Below are 21630 nucleotides of genomic sequence, written 5' to 3'. Positions count from 1 at the left end.
GTCAGTTCCACTTCTTCAAGCAATTCAGCCAAGACTGTGATGTTGGAGTCCAAACGTAGTTTGCTGTACTGTCATTAATGGGGGAAAAGTTTATTACAAAAATGTTTACAACTCTTATCCATATTTTGTCTGTTATCTTTTTTGCAGTTCTATCCTTAAATGCTCATGAGATTATTTGTCTTATTTTGAGGTCTCACCAAATTTCTTTAAACTTGTTTATTGGGGCAGCTAGGTGGCGCAGTGGATAGAACACTGGCCCTGGATTCAGGAGTGCCTGAGTTCAAATTTAGCCTCAGACACATAACACTTACTAGCTGTGTGACCCTGGGCAAGTCACTTAACTCCACTGTCTAACCAAAAAAACCAAAAACTTGTTTATCCCTCCATTACTTCTCACTTCTATGAAACAATTCTATTGATAATTTTCCATACCTTCTCTATTAAATTCAACAAATTAGTTTATATTCTAAATTAGTTCATATTCTAAACTGATGCTGCCTCTGTTTGTCATATCATTCTTTTTGTCCAAGAAACCAAGTGCTTGCTGGTTAAGGTACAATCTAGGCTCTTTTGATCTCTTCATTCTGGCAAATAATTTGTACCAACTAAAGTTGAAGAAGTAGCTAAATTTATATTAATGTATACTTCTTCCTCTACTCATTTTTTGGCATCAACAACTTTTTAAATAGGTCAGTCAAGAAATATTTTAATTATATGTCATCTTTTTTTCCTCATTTTTCATCCAGGTCTTTGTCAATTTTGTTCTTAGCTCTGACAAGCTAGTTGGTGGCCACAGTGCCTGGAACATAGTAAGTTCCTAGTTAATGTTTATCAATTGGTCTGACCAAACACAAACAGCTTATTTGGGAATGATTCCCACCTCAGTTAGAAATTGCTTCCTTTAAGAATACAATTACTTTTGTTTATTATTTAATTGCTACCATATCCAGTATCTCTCAACTATTTTCTTAAAATACTCATGTTATACAATTATGATGCTTTTGTGTTCGTTTCAAACTTTTCACCTGAGACATGTTTTCCAGGATAATTTTCACTATCCTCTCCATATTTTCATTGAAGCTACCCAGTATTAAAGTACACATTAATCTAATTTGGACAATCATATCTAGTTTTTTCACAGATTTTATCTACATCCTGATTTTCTGTGGCAGATGTTCATGCATAAACTGCAATTATTTTTGTAGGGGTCTTTTGGCAAACACTTGTCATGAACACTGCAGTACAGATGTCCAAATGTCCCATGAATTTTTTTTTGCCTTTGAGTGCACAATAAAACCAACTCCAAACACTACCTCTCCAAGAAGTACCTGTGAGCCATCTGTCCTTTTAGCTGCAACTTTTTTTTGTCTTTTTGTTTCATTTATAGGGAGAATCTCAAGATTAATTAGATTCAGTGCCTCTAGTTCACCGGTTGGACACTGAACTCACATTTAATTTATCAACAGCTGAATTAACATTTATAGATGGTTTAAAAACTGGAATCTTAGCCCTCTCTGCCTTCTTTTCTGCCATTCTGTCACTGTCACTATAGAAGGAGGAGGCTGGCGAGGGGCCATTTTGTATTTTTCTTGGTTTTATGGGTTACTATGAGAGAAGACAACTTTTTTTTCCTGAGGCTCAGCTTCAGAGTGGGGAGGGACTCATTAACAGCAGACCAGTCACTTGGGAATGAACTTTTTAGCCACAGCATTGCAGGAACCATGCATGATAGAACCTATCAGAATATGTACTCTCCTGGTATAGTTTTCAAAGTCTCATGGGATTCCTTACCACATCACGATGAGCACCACAGTAGGACTTTCCAGGGATGGAATTAAGCAACCTTAATGACTTGCTAAAGCAACAGAAATGCTTAGTGATTCTTAGTTAAAGCATTACGTTTTCAAGAGTCCTTTGTTTAAACAGAACTAGATAACCACTAAGCCTTAACTCATTAAGCCCTAGTGATAGCCATTAACAAACACCTTAGCTTAGTTTACTCAGAAAATGGAATCAAAACACATATCCTACTAAAAAGGGAAAATTTATACTGATACATTTCAGGAACGTACCCTGTGTATGTGTGTGTGTGAGTGTGTGTGCGCGCGCATGCATGTGTATTGGGAGGATGACGTGTTCTGGAAAATATAATTTTGTGAGGGTGATGTCTGAATATTTGTTAGGTAATATCTGTTGTATCAAAACAAAACACATCAACAAAAATAGTTACAATGAAAATTTGGGTCCTAAAAAATGAGAAGCTACTTTTGGTTAAAGGTGGGAAGAGAGGAAGAAATTTGGAAGCACTACTATGGAGTTCTACAAAAAGCCCTGTGCAAAATGAAGGGCATGATGAAAGATCAGCTTGTTTGCCAAGACATAGTACTATATTTCAATTCATTTTAATACAGTGGGCTTTTGTGGGTTAAGAACCTAACCACCACTTGTTACATTATTCAACTGGAAAATGCATTCTGAGTTTCAAAGCACCAAATTAAAATTTAACTTTTAGAATGTCCTCCATCTGTAAGCAGCGTAATGTAGCCTACTCACAGGTTAATCAATACGCAGCTCTGACAGACCTATAAGTCAGAATTTTTGTACCTGAGACATCACAAACTAAACCCAGGGCAAGTGGGAGGAAACACATCCTTAAATCAACTACATAAGCAAGATATTATTAGGGAGAATACTGATGAGACAAGGTGGGCACCAGAATGGGACCAGCTTCGGGAATAACTCACCTGGGATGCAGTAGGGAAGAGGAAGTGGTGTATCTGGTACTTTCCTATTTTATGTAAGTCTTCTTGATAACTAGGCACTAAGGCTAAGCCCTATTGTTTCTACAGTGCTTGTAAACTGAAAAAATGCTTTCAGCACCTTCTAAATTTGGCACGTTGGAGCAAAGCCCCCATCATCCTATCCTAGTTATGGCTCTGAGTGCTGACCTTAGATCTTTAACTTTACCTGGGAATCGATAACAAATATCAGTGCTCCTGTGCCCCTGAAGATCATCTCATAGTCAAACGTAGGGTCAAAAAAGTCAATTTGACCTGGAAAATCCCAAATCTGAAAGTTAACAAAGGAACTGTTGGAGACATCTTCCCGGCATATCTTATTAGTGCTCTCCAAGAATAGGGTTTCATTGGGTGACATTTTGTGAAAGACGACTTTCTGAATGGATGACTTGCCACTTCTCCTCAGTCCCATAAGCAGAATCCTTGGCTTCACTTCAGTACTGAAGGGATCGCTGAAGTCCAGAACTGAAGAAACCACAAAATAAAAATGAGAGTGAGATACTTTCACAGTGGTTAATTAGAAGAGTTTCACTTCCATTTCAAACGTGATTCATGAGTCCCATTCTTTCCTACTTTGGTTTCTCTGAACACTAAGAATGCTATGCTAAGATTGACCATGTTTGCTGCTTTGAACCAATATCCAAAATGCCTTTCAAACATTGCTTCATTCATTCTTACCACATCCCAGTCTCAAAAAGAGGAGAGTTTTTTTAATATCCCTATTTCATAGTTGGAGAATCTAGCACGTTAATAAAAGTGGCTTGCACATAGTCATTCAGTCAATAAGCGTTTATTAGGTGCCTACTACATGCCTGGCAGTATGTTAAGCATTGAGGATACAAAAAAGGCAGAAGACAGTCTGTCCTTGAGGTGCTCACAATCTAATGGGGGAGACAATATGCAAACAAATATGTATCAACAAGCTATATACAGGATAAATAGGAAATAATTAACTGAGATATGGCACTAGAATGAAAAGGGATTGGGAATGACTTCCTATAGGAGGTTGGATTTTAGCTAGGACCTGAAGGAAGGAAGGGAAGTCAGAAGGCATGAAGAGGAAGAGCCTTCCAGGCATGGGAGACAGCCAGAGAAAAAGCCCAAAGCCAAGAGATGATGCGTCTTGTTCAGGGAAATGTAAGGTTGTGGTTAGAACAGAATCTAAGCCCTTTGCATTTATTTCACATTTGTGTTTTAGACCCTCAAAATAGTCTTAGCTACATATGCAAGAGATGTCTTAATTGTTCATTAGCCACTGTTCATGGCCCTATAGATTTCTAGCCAATGTTTATCAATCAACAAGCATTTATTAAACATTTACTATGTGGCAGATACTGTATAAAACACAGGGAACACAAAGAAAAAGTCATCAGTTCCAGCTCTCAAGGAGATTACATTCTAATGAGAAAGACAACATGTATATACATAGATGCATACAAGATACAAGCAGAGAAGATGGTCACCTTGAAATTAGTCTGTCAACAAAGTCTTCTTTTGGCAGAAAGCAAGTAACACTAATACCAAGCATGTATTAAGCACTGAATATGCGCTTGGTACTGTGCTAAGTGCTAAGGATACAAAGAAAAAACAAACTCAGTGGCTACCTGCAAGGAGCTTATATTCTAATGAGAAGATAACATATGCATAAATAGTATATACAAGATACATGCAGAGTAGATGGAAGTTCACCTTAAAGTCAGTCAATCTATAAGCATTTATTAAGTGCTTACTGCGTGCCAAGCTTTATGCTAGTAAGTACTGAAGATATAAAGAAAGGCCAAAAAACAAAGAAACAAAAAAACGAAACCCTGCTCTCAAGAAGCTCACAGTCTGGTGGGAAGTCACCAGTAGCTAAGAGAACTACAAACAAGTGCCTGGCAAATGGGCTGAAGGATGGCAATCTTATTTAGAGCACAGAGGCAAATTTTGGAGATGATGACCCTCCTCTCATACATGTTGCCTATAGTTCTATTTTACCAATGACAGTTCAGTTTCAGTAGAAAATTTTTACTGAGCCGGAAAATCTTTACTACCAAAGGTCCTTACTTCTTAAAATGTATAAACTTCAAAAACTGACTTCCCCCTTCTCTCTAAGTCCTATTTCTCCCACCTTTATGCACAATGAAACACCAGGACAGGCTTGGTTTCTTGATTTCACAACATGGAATAGCCCACAACAGAGAGCCCAAATATTCTTAAACCAGGATTACTTGAGTTGAAAAACATTCCCCAACCCCATTATATCACTAATTTCAGTAATCTTCTATTAAGACTTCTCTGGTTTGGCTCAATTATTAAATAAAGTATAGGGGGCAGGAACATAAAGAGATAGGGCTCTAGCTGGGCTGGATTCATTTATCCAGACTTTGAAGGCATACTTCAGAGGAAGAAATACAAGCTATCAAAAGTCATTAAAACCGCTTTAAATCACTAATAATTATAGAAATTCAAATTAAAACAACTCTGAGGTACTTCCTCGAATCCATCAGATTGGCAAAGTTTGACCAAAAAAAATGGAAAATGACACACTGAAGTGGGTTGTGGAAATATGAACATTAATGCACTGCTGGTAGAACTGTAAACTAGTCCAACCATTTGGAAAAGTAATTTCAAAGTATTCTCAAAAAACTACTCAACTGTGCATATCCTTTGACCCAATGATACTGCTGCTAGGCCTATATACAAAGAGATCAGAGAAAGAGGAAAAGGCCTTCTGTGTAAAATATATACATATATATTTTAATGCTATATATTATATATTTATATGTGTATATATGTATACATCTGTGTGTGTGTGTGTGTGTGTGTGTGTGTATCTCACATCTCTTTTTGTAATGGCAAAGAATTGAAAACTGAGGGGATGCTCAATAATTGGGGAATGGCTAAACAAGTATGGTATATAAATGTGATAGAATATTACTGTGCTGTAAGGAATAATGAAGGGGATAGTTTCCAAAAAGACCTGGGAAGACCTACATGAACTGATGCAAAGTGAAATGAGCAGAACCAGGAGAACAATCTACACAGTAACAGCATTATCATAAACATAATCAGTTCTGAAAGACTTAGTAACTGATCAACACAATGACCTGTATGAACTGATACAATGGGAAGTGAGTAGAACTAGAGTACAATAATAACAATACTGCAAATGATGAAAGACTTGGGAATTCTGATCAACATAATAATCAACCACAATTCCAAAGGACTCAAAATGAAACATGTTACTTACTTCCAGATAGATTCCAAGTGCAAATTGAGGCATATTAATTTGCAGGGGGGGGGGCAGGGACAATAAGGGGAGTCTGTTTTACTTGACTACACATTTCTATCAGGTTCTGATCTTCTTGTTTGAGGAGGCTGGAGGTGAGGGAAGGGAATACAGACTTAAAAATAATGAAATTTTAATTTGGAATAAAAAAGTTGACTTCAAAGGATTTACATTATTTTTAAACTTTACGAATATACTACTCCTCTGCTCTGAAGCAGCCCTTCTGACCGTATTTATTCACTATATATAAGAATCAATATACAGTATAGCAGGATAGGGAGGAGACTTTTAAAGGAATAAAAGAAAAACATGGATACTACACTAATATTTTCCTTTTTTTGCCTTTGGTTTATTCCTTATTTCTCTCTCTTACCCATCGTAGCCAAATCCTATATGCCTGACCCTTTCTCCTTTTCCTATTCCTATTTTAATTTCACATTTTTTTCAAAACTGATTTTTAAGAGTACATGTTAAGACTTAGTAAAAGCAAAAAAATTTCATATATTTTATACTTTATAACACATAATATACTTTATAATTTTGGCATTTGAACTTGGGATACTTGAAGGTAAACAAAAAAAAACTTATGTTCAAACCAGACAGGAAGACATGAAAAATAATTATGAAGGTAGATGGATAATTCACACCTCAATATATCTTTTTTTTAAAATAAATTTTAATTGTCACCTTTTGTTTTTACATATTCCCTTCCCTTCTTGGAGAACTATCCCTTATGACAAAGAATTTTAAAAACAGTTTAGCAAAACTAATAAACACATCAGAAAAAAAAATCTGACAGTAGATATTGTATTCTATACCCACAGTTGCCCACCTCTGCCAAGAAGATAGAAGTACCCTTCAATTATTTCAATAGATCTTATCATATGGGTACCCCCTTCACTGTGTATAGATCCACCATCTTCACATGCTTTTTCATCTTGTGATGATCTTAAGTGTTGTTGGGAAGACAGTCTTCATACACATAAGACAATTAGAGAACAATCAAATATAAAATCAAGAATTAAAATTAATATAATTAAGGCTGAGTAAATTGTTTTATTAGTGTAATGGGATATTGTGCCATAAGAAATGATAAAAGATATAATTTCAAAGAACCCAGAATTGTATATTGCAGAGTGAGTGAGCAGAACCAGGAAAAGAAAAAAAAAACTACAGAAAGACAACACAGACAAGAAAAGCAACTTTGAAAGATGTAAAAGTTCTGATCAAAACTGTCTCCAAAAACCCCCTAACAGAGAAGTGATAGGCACATGTTACAGTCACGCATTTTTGGACAGAGCCACAGTTGGATTCGTTTTGCTTTCCTATACTTACCAGTTACAAACTTTTTTTCCTCTTTCTTACTCTAGATTGATTGGGGGGAGGGGCAGCAGGAAGAAAAGGGTAGGAGCTAGCAACAGTTATACCCAAAAAAGGGGTCCACTGCAACATTTTAAAAATGTACTGAAGAGAACAGGTCAAGCAGAATAATTGTGAAAGTAACATGTAGAATTTTATTATACATTTTTAAAAATACAAGTGATATAAAATATTTACAGTCCTACACAGAATTATCTTTCTGTGTTCTATGTGTGGAAACGTCTTTTTTTTTTTTGTTAAGTTTGGAATTCAGAAATTATTTAAAAAAGAACAAGGTACCTGATTAAGTGTGTTGGGTTCAGGAAGAAAGGAGGTCAATGATGAACCCTACATCCATGACTGATCCCAGCATAGTATCTGGCATATAGTAGGCACTGAATAAATGATTATTAACTAATGGACTAACAAGTTAAAATGAAAATAAGAAAAACAAAAACAAATTTCCTATAAAATAACTCATTTCAAAGATTGGTTCTTGAATGATTTTCATTTCCACTTAAAAAAGTAAATTGGGGGGGGGCTAGGCAATGGGGTTAAGTGACTTGCCCAGGGTCACACTGCTAATAAGTGTTATGTGTCTGAGGACAGATTTGAACTCAGGTCCTCCTGAATCCAGGGCTGGTGCTCTAGCCACTATGACACCTAGATGCCCCCAAAAAGAAAAATATTAATTAGCCTTTTAAAAGTTTATCATAAAGATGTAATTTCTGCAGATTATTTTCTTGTGAGTAACAATCTCTCCTCTTCCCCTTATCCTTCTATGTCATTTAGGAAGAAACCAGAATTAGAGGAAAGAGAATAACTAAACAAAGGAATAGACACCTGGGACACTGCCGATATCAAGGTATACAAGCTGATTTTGCTCTTTATGACATGTGACTTTGGGCAGAGTGCCTAAGGTGTGGTATAAGCAAACAATTCTTTTCAGAAAGACCTAAATTCATAATACTCAAGTTTAGCAATCTTACCTCAAAGGATCATGCCTACTACTTAAAGCATCCTATTTCCTTATTTCTTCAACTGAAATACTACAAAAGATCTCCCACTTCCCTTTTCTTTCTCTCACTTCCAGCACTGAGTTTATGATATTCACTCACAGCGAGTCATCACAAGCTATATATCAATAGCATAGTGAACTGAGAGGGAATAGGAGGGACAAACCATAATCATGAAAAACAGAAAAGGAAGGATTGGCAGGCAGTATTTAAGCCAGCATTTATCTTTTTTTAATTAATGAACACGAGATTTAGCAGTGAAATTCCAAAGATGCTAACATCACTGAAAATCTGCCACTTTCCCCTTACATTTGAGCTCAGCTGAATGAATAATCAATCAATCAATAAACATTTGTTAAGAACCTACTACGTACTAGGCAACATACTAAGTGCTGGATATACAAAAAGAGGCAAAATACAGTCCCTGACCTCAAGGAGCTTATAATCTAATGAGGAGACAACATAAAAACGAGTATGTACAAAGCAAGCTATACAGAGGAAAAATAGTAAGCAATTAACAGAGGGAAGGGGACTAAAATTAAGAAGGGTTGGGAAAGGCTTCTTGTAAGAGATGGGATTCTAGATGGAGCTTAAAGGAAGCCAGGGAGGTCACTAGGCAGAGTAAAGAATGGAGAGCATTCCAGGTATGGGGGATGGCCAGAAAAAAATGCCCAGAGACAAGAGATAGAGTTTCTTGTTTGTGGAAAAGCCAAGAGGCCAGAGTTACTGGGTCATAGGAGGGATTAAAGTCTAAGAAGATTGGAAAGGTAGGGGGCCAAGTTACAAAGGCAATTAGGTGGTACAGTGGAAAGACAGCCAGGCCTGGAGGCAGGAAGACTCATCTTCTTGAGTTCAAATCTAGCCTCAGACACTCACTAGGGTGACCTTGGGCAACTCATTTGGCCATGTCTGCCTCAGTTTTCTCATCTGTAAAATGAGAAGGAAATGGCAAAGCATTAAGATTGCCAGGAGAAACATCAACAATCTCAGATATACAGATGATATACCACCTGATGGCAGAAAGTGAAGAAGAATTAAGAAGCCTCTTGATGAGAGTGAAAGAAGAGAGTGTAAAAACTGGCTTGAATTTTAACATTAAAAAACTAAGATCACAGCCACTGATTCCATTGCTTTCTGGCAAATAGAGGGAGAAGAAATGGAAGCAGTATCAGATTTTGTATTCTTGGGCTCAAAGATCACTGCAGATGGCAACTGCGGCCATGAAATTAAAAGAGGCTTGCTCCTTGAAAGGAAAGCTATGGCAAATCTGGATAGCATACTAAAAAGCAGAGACATGACCTTGCCAACAAAATTCTATATAGTCAAAGGTATGTTTTTTCCAGTAGAAATGTATGGTTGTGAGAGTTGAACTATAATGAAAGCTAAGTGCCACAAAATTAACACTTTCAAATTGTAGCGGTCGAGAGAACTTCTTGAGAGTTCCTTAGACAGCTACGAGATCAAATCAGTCAATATTTAATTAATTCAGACTATTCCTTGGAAAGACAAATACTGGAGCTGAAGCTTAAATATTCTGGCCACATAATGAGAAAACAGGACTCATTAGCAAAGACCCTGATATTGGAAAAGACTGAAGGCAAAAAGAAAAGGGAATGGCAGAGGATGATATGATAAATAGTGTCATGGAAGCAACAAACATGAGCTTGGACAGACTTTGGGAGATAATGGAAGACAGAAGGGCCTGGCATGCTTTGGTCCATGGGGTCATGAAGAGTTGGACACAACTGAACAGCAACAATAACCTCAGAGATCATTGACTCTAATCCTCTCAATCTATAGATGAAAAACTGAAGACAAGAAAGGTAAGTAAATTCTACACTGCTACACAAGTAGTAAGTAGAAGAGGATTTGAACCTAGAACTTGTCTCCACGTCTAGCATTTTACTACTATACTGGGAAACAATAGACTAGAACATCATTAATAAAAGTCAATCTCATTTGGTCCATGCTAGACATACACAGATTCACTTTTTTCACATTAAATAAAATAGATATTGACCTAATTCACAAATCTCATAGCTTGATTATGCATGTGGAAGCTTCCTTGTTGGGATGTCATTAAAAACATTCAGAGTCATCCATGATGTCCAATGTTCTTTAAATATTCTAGATCAAGGTAGCCTTGAACTTTCTGCAGTCATCAAGCAACCAATTGCAGGTCCCTATAAAACTCATTTGATCATTCACCATGATTGGCCCTGGTGCTGCATAGACAGATGTTCCTCAATAAATATTTGTTAGCTACAGGAGTTTATAAGATATTGCCTACCAAGTTTGAGCAGCCTCAAATCTCTGAAAACAATCTGTTTCTTAATGGGAATATAGACAGGGATTTATGTAGAGAGGAAATGAAACCACTAAATCTCAAAATCTCAGTCATAAAAAGATACATGTATGTGTATATATACACATACCACATATATACACATACATATGTATTACAGACACACATTTTTAGATACACACACACATACATATATGTACTGGGAATTCACACTGAAATCTTTTTACTGATAAGGGTATGTGATCAAAAAAGCTTGGTGTCCACTGGACCAGAGAATGAAGACTAAGGCCCAGTGGTCTAGGAGGCACAGAAGCAGAACAGATAGCAACTGGCCCAAAGGTTCTTGGGGCACAACAGCAAAGCAGATGTTAAGACCAGGTGGCCTATATGGTAAGGTATACAATTATGCCAGAGTACAGAATGGAAATGAAACTGATTATACAAACATATCTCCTTCACTTTGAGTGATAAAACCAAATCCCTTTGACATTGAACTATTTCATGGTGCCCAGAACATAGGTAATGAGAGCTTTTTTTTTTCCTGGGTCATCAGTACCTGTGGCTACTAAGAAGGATGGGGCTATAGGGTGAACAAAGGCATGGCCTATAGTATCCTGGAGGGATGCTACTCCTCAAAGGTATAGCTCTTAGACATGGGTTCTGGGCATCTGCCTCTGCCTGAGGAAAGGTAGAATCATTTTGTGCTGATGAGGGTCTCTTCCACTTTGCTCATGCCATTTCCTGTCTCTTCCTTGGGGGGCACCTCAATGCTTTGGCTCAGCTGTCTTGCCTTCCAGCTGACTAGAGTTGGTGGTGCTGGTGCTGATGCCCCTAGGGCCACGTGTCTACTTTAATGCTAAACGTTCATTTCACACAGAGGAAATGTGAAAGACAATAAGAGTAAACAGTGGTCTGTCCTACTGCAGAGAGAGCAAGGTGGCAAGGGACTCCCTTTCCATCAATTTCTTTCTCTTTGCTTGAGTGACCTACAGCTAAAATTTGTGTGTACTTGATTCTGTGGCCTAGAGAAGAGAAGAAAAACATTGTTGGAGGTTTCTACTCACATGTCCCTTATTTTCACCCACACTAATCAAAAAGTATAACTCCAAGAGGGTCTTCTGAGCTCTGACTATGGTAATTCATTTAACCTTTAGAGGTAGTTAAAATCTCTTGGTTATCATAATTCCTTAAATCAACTAACACTTGTTGATAATGAAAAAGGTAGGAATAATGAAAATAAAAGGAACCAAAGTATAATAAAAAGGCAGGAATGAAAGGAACAATGCACTTCCAGACCTCATACTACATTATAAAGCAGCAGTCATCAAAAAACCATTTGGTATTGGTTAACAAACAGAAATGTAGATCTATGAAACAAATTGGACAAAGATGAATCAGAAATAATTGAATTCAATAACCCATAGTTCAATAAACTCCCAAACATAAAATTACCTAGGAAAAAATTCCCTGTCCGATAAGAACTGCTGAGAAAACTAGAAATCATTCTGGTCCAAATTAGGCTTAGTCCAACTATTTTACATCACATTCCAAAAACTCAAAATGAATGTGACCTGGGCATTAAAGATTATGCCATAAAAAAATCTATAGGAGAAGCAGATCATAATATCTTTCTCAGTTATGGGTAGGAGTGAATACTTAGCAGTTAATAGTCCACAAATATTTATTAAGCACTTATGATGTACCAGGCACTGGGATTAGAAAGAAAGACAAAAACAGTCCCTGCCCTCCACAGGAGCTCTGATGAGAGACAATCAAGAAAATAACTAGTTACAAATGAAACAGATACAAAGTAGACAGAAGACAATCTAGGAGGGAAAGGCAACAGCAGTTGCAGAGACCTGGAAAGACTTGTCTGGGATAAAGGCAATTATAAAAGAATAAATTGATAATTTTGATTACATGGAATTGAAAAAGCTTTTGTGCCCATAAAACTAATGCAGTGGGATAAGGGAAGTGATTGAGTAGTAAAAAATGTTTGTATTAATTATCCCCATTAAGTGTCTGATATCCAAGATATATAGACAACTGTAAGAAATATTTCAGAGCAAAGGTCATTCCCCAATGTGTAAAGACAAGTGGCCAGAAGATATGAACAAATGTTCCTCAAAAGAAGTATGAATTATTAAATATCCTATGAAAGAATGCTTCAAATCACTAATAAAAGACATGTAAGTCGAAACAACGCTGAGGTTTCACTTCATACCAAGCAAATCAGCAAAGATGACAAATGATGAAAATAGTCAATGTTGGAGGGGTTATGGAAAAACAAGCACAGTAATGCATTATTGGTGGAGCTGTGAAGTGGTACAACCATTCTGAAAAGAAATCTGCAATTATGCAAATAAAGTGGCTAAAATGTCCATACCTTTCAACCCAGAGATTCTAAGCATACATCCTAAGGAGGTGAGTGATAACCCAAACACACCAAGATATTTAAAGGAACACTTTCTGTGGCAGCAGAGAACTAGAAACAAACTAGATGCTCATCAACTGAGAAATGGCTAAACAAATTGTAGCACAAGAAAGTAACAGAATACTGCTAAGCAATAAGACACACACAATATGATAAATACAGAGAAACATGGAAACAACTTCTATCAACTTATACGGAATAAGGGAAGCAGAATCAGAAAAGCAATAAACATAATGACGTTATTTAGTTATTTCATTGGTATCTGACTCTTCGTGACCCATTTGCGGTTTTCTTGGCAAAGATATTGGAATGGTTTGCCATTTCTTCCTCCAGCTCAATTTACCTATGAAGAAACTGAGGCAAAGAGGGTAAAGTGATTAGCCCAGGGTCACACAGCTAGTTAAGTATCTGAGGCCATATCTGAACTGAAATCTTCCTAACTCCAGGCCTGGGGCTCCATCTACCTAGCTGCCCACATATAATGGCTACAAAATATAAATGGAAATAACAACAACAAAACAACCGAAGACGAATATTGTGAAATTATAAGGACTGAGCTTGGCCTCAATGAAGAGGTATGAGAAGATAAGATACCTTTGCACAATGCAGGGACAATGGGTGTGGAATACTATTATGTTAGACTTTTTTGATATGTTACTTAAGTTTTCCAGAACTTTTTTTCCCTTCCTTTATTCGTACTTTATTATGAGGTATGGCTCTCATGAAAGCAGTGAGAAATATTGGTGATATAAAGACAATAAAATTATATTTTATAGCTAAATAAAATAGACATTTACTTTTATAAAGAAAAAAGTTGCCATTCAAATGATCTTTCCCCCTTCAAATCTCACTATATTTTTTTAATCCTCTAGAGCATTTACATAATATTTTGCATTGTCTTCATCTATCTCATCTCTCTCTTATATTAGTTTTATAGACTCTTTAACCACTTTTTTAAAAAAATAAACTTTGTACCTATTCCAGTATCTAGCAGTGTTTTTTACATAGAAGGTACTTCGGTATTTGTGGAATGAATGAATTAATGAATGAGATCTAGGTAGAGAAGAAAAAGAAAGGAGAAGGAAAAAGAGGAAATAGTAGGACAAGAATGGAAGGGAGAAAGGGAACAGGAAAGGAAGAGGGAGAGGAAGGAAGACAGAAAAAAGAAAAAGGTATACATGGTATGTGTGTGGGAGTGAGAGAGCGAAGAAGCACCTTGACAGAGGATATTTAAAACCTTCTGGTTTAATATTCACTTACTTGCCTGAAAGCATCTGGCTGGATTTCCAGTTCTGATCCTATGATTTGCTCAAAGTCAAGTCAAGTCAAAAGTCAGAGCCAAGAACACAATCTGTTAGTTTTTTCTATCTACTACACTACATTTCTTATGTTCTAAATAGCAAAACTGTGAAAGTTTCTAAAAGTTTAAGACTGAAAACTCAAAGACAAAGGACATGTCTGATGGTGTATTACTACAGATTACATCTTAAAAGAAAAGATGTTCTCCTCTACTGAAGCACATTGCACATTTGTAAAGGTGTGGGTTGACTGAATTAATGAATCAGTCACCCCACCCCATATAAAGTAACCTTAATCTTTAAAAATACTGCTAACGAATCAATTAATCAAAGGCATAAATTCAGTGAGAAAAGTCCTTAGTTAATTCTGAAGGATGAAATCCACTGGATGAAATGAAATGACATTACAACAAAAAAAAATGTATTGGGACTGGCTGAAAGGACTCAGTCATGTCCTGTGGGGCTTGTATAAAAATATCAAGCCAGTTCAGAACCTGACCATTCAATAGTGGCCCTGTAGTGGAAATAATTCCAGCTAAACCCCTGAAAAGGAATCATTTGGGGCAGGTGATGGGAGGGGAGAGAGCCTCAATCTCCCCCTTACACTGTCCTTGACCAGAGAAGAACCTTGAAAAACTCAAAAGACTGGAAGATTCAGGGCTTTCAGGGTCCCTGGAACAGCAGTGACAGAGAGCTGCATGTTGACTGGGAGCAGAAGACAAATCAGGCACAGTGAGAAAAGGTAGCTTCAGCCTTCCACTAGAAGCCCAGCAGGATGTCACACCATGCTTTTTATAAATAACTTCATCAAGACTAGATGAGGGGAGAAAAGAACTTTTCTGGTTCTAATAATCAGAAATTGTAAGTTTATCCCTTTGCCACCCGACCTCTGTAATCTTGAACCCTTTCCCCCCTGAACTCTGCATGTACTTGTGGTAGAGTGTGTTCTAGATTTTATTTTATTTTATTTTTTGTGGGGGAAGGGGTTGTTTGAGAACATTTGTACCTACAGTTCTCACTACAGCACCTTAGTAAATGCCTGTTTCTAAAATCTAGCTGGCTAATTGACAGCAACTAATAATCACTGGGAGAAGCACACCAATGCAGGGCTCATGAGGGTTTTAATATTAGAAAAATAATTTCCTAACTACTCTGGGTTACTCCAAGAATCTTGAGAGGGTGGGTAACTGAATCCTGGAGACCATACCTGCCCATATGAGTGGGAACCGGTAAAGTGAGCCCAAAAGCCTCTGTGTGTGCGTGTGTATAAACACACGCACACACATACACACACATACATATATATATATATATACACACACACACATATATATATATATACACACACATATATATATATACACACACACATATATATATAGAGAGAGAGAGAGAGTTCAAGCTTTGTCAAATCATTTAACTGCTTTGAATATCTATTTACCTCTTTTTAAAAGAATGTTTACAAAACCTCCCTCTCTTCCTTGTAGAGGTAAGAGACTACAGACAAAAAAAATTGCATATATGGTCAGATTGGGTTGATGTGTGGGTTAGTTTTGCTGAGCCATATTTCTATTTCCTTTTATTTGCTGTTACAGGGGATGGCTCCATGGATAGAAGAAGAGACAGGGATATATTGGGAAGTTAAAACTATGTAAATCCAAAAGATATCAATCAAAAATGTTTTAAAGAAAAAAATATGAAAATATTTTTAAAATCCAGGATCTTGGAGCCAGGAGGAATCCCAAGCTAGACCAGCCTCCCCTCTGTCTCTGAACAGACTGTACTAAATAGATTTCTGGCAGTCACAGAATAGGAGGAAAAGAACCTCGTACTCAACAAAGGGGCATTTAGGTTAGCCAGGCATTTGTCCTAATCTTTGCCATCTTTTTTATTTACAGTGTAATCTTCCTTTGGGCTGTAGTTCCATTATCAGAAGGCCAAGGGACAATTATCTTTAGCAACTTTCAAAGGATAATGAGAAAATGAATTGGTTAACAGTAATGAAACTATCTGAAGAAGAAAATCACTTTCTGGTTGAGTCTTCAAAGAAAAGATTTAGTCTCTACAATTCAGCTCCTCAAAGTCCCTGCTTTTCAATGAGCTGCTGAAAATTTCAATTTTCAGAGATTCAATTCAATCTAAACAATCATTTATTAAGGCCCTATATGGTACCAGGAGCTGTGTTATGTGCCAGGGATTGAAAGACAAACATGAAATAGTTCCTGCTCTCAGAGAGCTTACATTCTCCCTATTCAACCATAGCCATAAATCTTGACAAAGGTGGCCATGTATATAAACAAAGGAAGTCCAAACGATAGCTTTAGGGCTGGAAAAGATCTTACAAGTGCCCCTAGTCCTATGCCCTCATTTTACATATGAGGAAACTGGCTGAATACTTAGGTAAACAGATATAGATGAATACAGTCCCCATCTTAAGTTACAAAACTGATCTGGAAGAATTTTGTGACGGGGAAATTTATTTTCTGTTATCTCTTTCGCTTTAACTTCTGTCCTTGTTATTATTGTTATTTTTTTGGCATTTAGAATACAGTCCAAGTCAATGTGTTCCTACTAAAAGTCATTAGATCTAATGGAATTTTTTAGTGGCTTGCCTAAACTTCCTTAATTGCAGTAACTTCCCTAGCAGTCTAATCTTGGGAGGGAACAGAAAAAAAAAAAGTCTGCCTTATCTCAGTCTGGCTTCCCAGAAAGGACATGGAAAAGGTGACTGAGTCAGTAATGGAAGGAGCTGAACTGGCCTAAAAAACCTTGGAGCAGTCCTTGATCAGGAAAATTTTAGCTCTTCTCTCAGGTGAAACATTTTCGAGCCTAACTTTGTCGGGAGCACTTGGTTCAGAAAGAATCAGAGATTTCCCTGTGAATGAGGGGCAACAGGAAATGAAAATCACATTGTCCATCCACAACCTGCATTCCTCTGTGTAGTATCTGACAACTGGCTGGGCAACTTGGAGCAGGCATGCCAGTGGATAATCAGTCACACTTACCATAATAGATTACTGTGCAGTCATTCAGCCATTGGAAAAGTGGTCCTGACTGGCTAAGTCCTCATTAAGCAAGAAAAAAAACAGTAAGGCACCTCTCCAGAGAGAGAGAGAGAGAGAGAGAGAGAGAGAGAGAGAGAGAGAGAGAGAGAGAGAGAGTGCATTTAGGGGAGAAGGGTCTGAGGGGATGGGGAAAAAAGGACAAAACCTCTGAATCCTTTTACCTCAATTACCAGCTACCAAATAAGTTTCTGAGTTAGCTTCCTGTTAAAAAAAAACAAGGCCCCCATAATCACCCTTTACTTTCAGCAAGTCACCTCACTTAAGGAGGCAATGAGATAATGTGGAATGCACACTAGCAAATCCTACCTCTGACATTCATTACTTCTGTGATTCTAGTCACATCATTTTGCCTCCATGGGCCTCAGTTTTCTTATTTGTAAAATAAGGGGGCTGGATTATAAAGGTCCTTTTTAACTCTAAACCTCTGATCCTATGACCTTTCTGGGCCTTTTCCCTCATCTGCAAAAATGAGAGGATCATGACCAAAAGGAAGTTCAAAAGGGGATATGGACAAGCAGGGCAGTTTTGTTATAATGTTAAATTTAATGTGCATTTTTAAAACTGTACACAGCTTCACAATTTTGTATTTTTCTGCTCTTTGTATATTAGAAATAGTCATGTTTGTTGATGCTGTAAGTTCATGACCTTTTGTTATCAAAATTTCTTAGAAAAAACACAAAACATGAAGGCGAAATTATATGATTTTAGACGACACTTCTGGCTATAAAATTCTACGTGTTCTAAATGAATCTCTTTTTCTTAATATTCCTACTGGAGATGCCAGTGAAAGTCAGATACACTAAGCAATTTCTCTTCCTCCAGAATGTAAGCTCCTTGAGGGCAGCAAAATGTTTCCATTTTTTGTCTTAGAATCCCCAGAGCCTAGCACAAGGCCTAGCATACAGTGGGCATTTAATAAATGCTTACTTGCAGTAAAAGTAAATTTGACCTAAACACAAGGAGACTACAACCTGTGGAAGAACAGGATCCTTTCAAGGTCAGAAGGATTTAAGCATTTGAAAGATTGCTGAAAGCCCCAAAATCGGAGGTACGTATTGGCCTCTTCCCGGCCAACACAAAAACGTGGCATGAAATACTGGACCATGTTATTAAAGCAAGTGAGCAGCAAAGACCCTGCAGGGATTCCTGAGTAGAGGAAATGTGTGCCACTGGGGAGTCCAATCAAGTACATGAATTCCCCAAGTCTGTTTAAGGGTCTAAATTCCAAAGTCACATTCAAGCCAATCTTAAAGTGAGAGGAGAAAAGGAAGATACTGTACTATGTCCAAAAACTTTCCCACTGGAGTCAGAATGAGAAGAGAGAGCAGATTTCAGGAGAGTGTCAAAATACTGTGACAAAATTAGAAAACAACATAAGGCATAGAAATCAAAATCAGAGGAGGGAAAGCAAAAGCAGAAGAGAAGGTCAAAAGAGACATAATTTAAGGGAATAAACTTGTGGAATTCAGTCAATTAATGATAGAAATACAAGGCAAAGAAGGGAGAGGATAACAGAATGACAGGAAAACTGTGGCAGAAAGAAGACACAATAAAGAAAGATAAGCAGAGTAGCTTAAAAATATTGATATCTTGGGGGAAGGATGTTTCTTTTTCATTTTTCAGGACTACAGAACTTTGGGTGGATCCTCTTGTAGAGAATTTGCAGGACAGATTCAATTCATTTCAATCCAATCCAAAAAGCATTTATTATACACTGTCAAATACTGTACTAGGTCCTGTGGTTATAGGACAGAAACAGTACCTGACTTTAAGGAGCTCACATTCTTCTGGGTTTAGTCATCTTTGCTGTTGTTATTGTTAGTTGTTTTTGGTCATGTCTAACTCTTCATGACCCCATTTGGAGTTTTTTTGGCAAAGACACTGAAGTGGTTTGCCATTTCCTTCTCCAGCTCATTTTACAGATGAGGAAACTGAGGCAAACAGGGTTAGGTGACTTGCCCAGGACCACATAGCTAGAATCTGAGGCTGGATTTGAACTCAGGTCTTTCTGACTCCAGGCCTGGCACTCTCTCCATCATGCCTCCTAGCTGCCCTTTTAGTAGTCTACACATTAATAAATCTAAAATATATGCAAAATAAATGCAAAACAATTAGGTGGAAAAGCACTAACAATTAATTATAGGAATAAGGAGAAGGTCTTTTGAAGGCATCTAGGGCTGCAAATAAGTGTGGAGGGATAACAGTCTAGGCATGGGGGGGGATATAACAGAATGTCATGTATGAGGAATAGCAAGTAAGTCAATTTGGCTGGACTGCAAAATTTCTAAAGGGCAGTAATATGAAATCAGTCTGGGAATAAAGGCTGGAACAAGACTGCAAAGGACTTTAGATGCCAGAGCAGGACTTCCAATGCCACAGAAAAGTTTTAATTTTAACCTAGAGGCCACAGGGAGCCACCGAAGATTCCTAATAAGAGTTGCACAAGGTAGGCAGGTACAGATGAGTTGCAGTCTGCATAACTGAAGCTGGCACCTTCATCAAAGAAATCAGAAATCCACCAACATATCAAAAGTTTTCTATGTATAATAGAAGCTCACTAAGGCAGAATTTGGTATGAGGTTGTTTTCTCATGGAACCTGTGGTGGGATAGCAATAAGTGGCAATAATGATGATGATAATAGCTGACTTTTCTCTAGACTAATGACTACATTGGGCAGCTAGATGGCACAGTGGATAGAGTCATAGGCCTGGAGTCAGGAAGACTCATCTTTCTGAGTTCAAATCCAGACTCAGACACTAACTAGCTTCATAACCCTGGGCAAGTCATTTAACCCTGTTTGCCTCAGAAAAGGGCAAACCACTCCAGTATCTTTGCCAAGAAAATCCCAAATGGGGTCACGGAAGAGTAGGTCATAACTGAAATGACTGGACAACAACAAAAATGACTACACTGGTTTAAAGAACTTTTAGTACGGAAACTCCTTCCACCAATGTAGATTGACAATTTGTCTGAGCTTGGACAAGTGACTTCTCCAAGATGACACAACAAATATGTATCAAAAGCAGAGCTTGAAGCCAAGTTGTCCTGGCTTGAGGCCAGCCTTTTCCACCACACTGCCTTCCAGCTGACATTTGTATAACAGTTACACAAAGCATTTTACTTACACTCCTTAATTCAATCCTTTGAGGTAAGTACAGCAATTTTTTTTAAGTACCAGAAGGATTCTTTTCCCTGACAGTTTAGCCCTCATGACAGTCCTCAGGTATAGACTCCAAGAAGAGGCTTATTTCCACTGTTTTCCTGTATGGGATACTCCTAGTCACCAGTGACATCACCTCTAAATTAATGTAATTCTGCCACTGTGAAACAAGGTTATATGCTTAAATTTTCAGGCCCCCCTTCTCCTCCCAAATCACATTCAGGAAGTATCTTCTTACCCTTATCCTTTGTTAACTGCAAAATAAACAGATCTCTACCTACACAGTAGGCAGATATCTTTTCTAAGCCCTCAGCCCTCTCCACTTTTAAGTTGGGGACTGACTGACAGAAGCATTCTTTGTGATCTCCAGTGACAACCCACCAAAGTCTTAACCCTTAGGACACTTATCCCTGTCATCTGGTAAATCTTTCACCCAGAGACCCACCCAAATGAGAGGGATTAAATATCCCGGACCTTTCCAAATACCAGTGAAGCCTGTCTTCAAGATTGTCCACTAACAGTTAACCCTGACTCTTGCTACATGACTTTGCTTACCTCCAGTTATACTTCTCTTTGATGACATCTCTAATGCCATTTCTCCTGTGCAATTCTTCATTCATAATACCTCGAAGCCTGCTCCTGCCCACCTATGAGCCTGACCATCGCCCTCTGGGTGACCTTCACTTTTAATTCTTTGTGTCCTGTGGTCTTTTATGCCTCTTGGGCAAACAGCATTTCCAACCCTCCTCCCCATGCTGATGGTAAAAAAAAAAAAAAGAGGCCTCTTGTTTCATGAAGAAGCTGGAGGTCAGTAAAAGTATAGAGCTATTTCCTCAAAAGCAATCCAACCCACTCTCCTCCCCTAACCCAACTGTAAGCCCAGCTCACTGTCCATTCACATCTTATTAGAGATAAACATATTG

General features: G+C 37.7%; 1 protein-coding gene across 2 annotated transcripts in view; it reads right to left on the bottom strand.

Annotated features, from left to right (window-relative positions):
* Positions 1-21630, bottom strand: part of RRAGD (Ras related GTP binding D) — a 61419-nt gene that overhangs the window by 36766 nt on the left and 3023 nt on the right. For both annotated transcript variants that reach the window (XM_020963070.2, XM_020963071.2), the window contains exon 2: positions 2968-3263. In XM_020963070.2, coding sequence (XP_020818729.1) covers positions 2968-3263 — 296 coding nt within the window. The remainder of the gene's footprint in view (positions 1-2967; positions 3264-21630) is intronic.

The sequence above is a fragment of the Phascolarctos cinereus genome, unplaced genomic scaffold (genome assembly GCF_003287225.1).
Source record: "Phascolarctos cinereus isolate Bilbo 61053 unplaced genomic scaffold, phaCin_HiC Scaffold_5;HRSCAF=322, whole genome shotgun sequence".
Taxonomy (NCBI): Eukaryota; Metazoa; Chordata; class Mammalia; order Diprotodontia; family Phascolarctidae; genus Phascolarctos; species Phascolarctos cinereus.
This window is presented reverse-complemented; position numbering and strand designations above follow the sequence as displayed.